This window comes from Verticillium alfalfae, genomic scaffold (assembly GCF_000150825.1).
Source record: "Verticillium alfalfae VaMs.102 supercont1.3 genomic scaffold, whole genome shotgun sequence".
Lineage (NCBI taxonomy): Eukaryota > Fungi > Ascomycota > Sordariomycetes > Glomerellales > Plectosphaerellaceae > Verticillium > Verticillium alfalfae.
Window position 1 is genome coordinate 2,848,744 of NW_003315036.1, and position 2,316 is coordinate 2,851,059.

The 2,316-nt window shown below is 60.3% G+C and overlaps 1 protein-coding gene across 1 annotated transcript in view; it reads right to left on the reverse strand.

Moving 5' to 3' along the window:
* Positions 1 to 1,386, reverse strand: part of VDBG_03399 (conserved hypothetical protein) — a gene marked incomplete at both ends in the record, with an annotated part of 2,899 nt that extends 1,513 nt beyond the window's left edge. Inside the window, 2 exons of the mRNA XM_003007214.1 lie at positions 21 to 840; positions 1,281 to 1,386. Of these exons, the coding sequence (XP_003007260.1) occupies positions 21 to 840; positions 1,281 to 1,386 (926 nt within the window). The remainder of the gene's footprint in view (positions 1 to 20; positions 841 to 1,280) is intronic.
* Between the last annotated feature and the right edge of the window lie 930 nt (positions 1,387 to 2,316).

The following is a 2,316-nucleotide window of genomic DNA, read 5'->3' on the forward strand; positions in this document are numbered from 1 at the left end:
ATTAAAGAAAACGGCGATACTGAAGTATGAGCTTGATGGTGACGAAGGCCGTGTCGATGCGCAGGGCGCGGATCTTGGCACGATAGTTGTAGAAAGTGCGCGAGGGGGGTCTCGCCAGCAGAGCAACGAGGCTTCTCGCCTTGTGGTCATTGGTCAAGGGCGGGCAACGATAGAGGACATCCAGGGCAGGCTCGGCAAGCAGAGTGCAGCTACGCGCAGTGTGGAGGAGCCAGTTGACGTCAATGCCGTCAGGTGAGTCGGACGCGGCAGCATAGCTCATGACGGCAACCCAATTATAGTACGTCATGAGAGGACTGTCCCATGCTGGACTGGTGGACGCTTCCGATTTCGTTTTGGACGCCAGTGGCTTCTGTTGCTTGAGGTGCTCGCTGCGGGCATCATGGCCGATGAGCGAAGAGCGGCGCTGCCAGCTTGTTTCTGGGGTACCGTGGGCTGTGACCGCAGCCGTCACGGACTCTTCTTGAGGCCTTGGCACATCGTCGCCAGCTTGGGGCGTGCTGATCGCCTGTGCTTCCCCTCGACCATCTCGATCGCCTCGCAGGAGATGTTGCGCCGTGAGCTTGCTGCGAGTCGCACGCGAGGCCTCTGTGGGTGGTGTCGAGTGCCGTAAACGGCGGGAGGGGTTACGGCGCGGCGAAGGGGAGCCTTGAGCGACCTTGGGGGTTTGCTTGTGGACGCCCATCACTTGCTGTGACGCATGGGGGCTTTGATGAGGGATCGAGGTGTAACAGCCAGTACGCCGCCGATGGATATGCAGGCACCGATCCGGCGTGCGCCGTACGGGGGAGGCGGGTGCCAAGCTGGTGGGGTTGAAGCTTGCTGCGTGCCGGGAAGCTAATGCGGCTCCGATTCTAGGCCCCTGGTCCTCGGGTACGGTAGCCGTTCGCAAAGACTGACTGGCCACCAACCAACCCAGGCGGGCGGAGAACGAGGGACGAAGCGCGGGTCCTAGCTGGTCTGTGACCTCTCGACAACGGTGGGCATCTATCTAGGTCCTGCAAAGACAGGAGACGCAAGGGTGAAAGTTGGTTGTGGCGAGTAGTGAGTGAGGGCCAGGACGATGAAGTCACAGTGTACCTAGGTATGGTGTGAGCTGTGTTGTTTGGCGGTGACGTCTATGACTGCGTTGCAGTATGATGCGTGCAGGCTCCCATCGACAAGGAGAAGGAAGAGCAAGCTGTCGAGGCGAACTGCGTGGGTGGACGGTGGAAACCCGGAGAAACATGCGAAGAAAGATCACCAAGATGAACGTCGCTCACGGCGGCTTCCAGGTTGTGTTTGGAAGGGAGCAGCAGCAGCGGCAGTAGCAGCAACCGCGGGCGGCAGTGGCAGTAGCAGCAGCAGCAGCACCTGCCGTGGCAGCATGAGCAGGTCCGCCGCCACTGCTGTCCGAATGTCCAATGTCCCATGTCGGCACACGCAAAGCTTATCGCTTATCGGAGAGCATTTTCTGACAAATGAACGTGCTGGACGGGAAAGGAAGGAAGGCCCTGCCCCTGCCCCTGCACCTGCCCCTGCACCATCTCATCAGTCATCACTCTCCACCTCAGTTCTCCTTCCCCCAAGCCACTCGAGCCTGCCTTGCCTTGGGTGCCGCGAGGAGGAAGTCGTCACTGGCCGCCCGGTGGGAGGAAGGTACTCCGAGACGCGTCTCTCGCGCCCACCGTCCACTCTATCCATCCACGTCGTCGGGCTCACCCTCGCGGCTGCTACGCTCTCGCAATCCCCGTCGTCCCCGGCCCTGCCCTCTCGCCGGCCTTGTCCTTCTCCATTGGCCATTGAGGCCATTCCTCCATCGCTGGACCACCCTCGGCCACCTTTTTTCTTCTGTTCACCAAGTCGAAGCGGGAAACGGAGCCGCCAACCTTGTTGTCTGCAGGGTGGCATGTGGCGCGTCGACCCCGTGTCACTGCAATCTTCAATCCTTTGTTGAAGGTCCACGCTTCACGGCACGGCCCCCCTTTCTACGTGCGTTCTCGACGAGACGCATTCGCCATTCACCTCTGCGCCACCTCACTCTCGCATCGCGACGCACTGGACTTCGACAGTGTCCAAGAGCCACGTCTTGGCCTCCCTCTTCCTTCGTCGTTCCTTTCCCTGCATGGGCATCATCCACTCTCATTCTTTGCCGTACCTTTCCTGAACCGTCATCCGTCATCAAGCACCCTCACCACCCTCACCATTTCATCTCACTCGACTCGACTCTCTCCCTCGTGTCCCCTCAACGAGAGGCCATGGTGTCACAGCCCGCACACACCCTTCGATATCCAGCCCGTACCACTCATTCGAAACTGG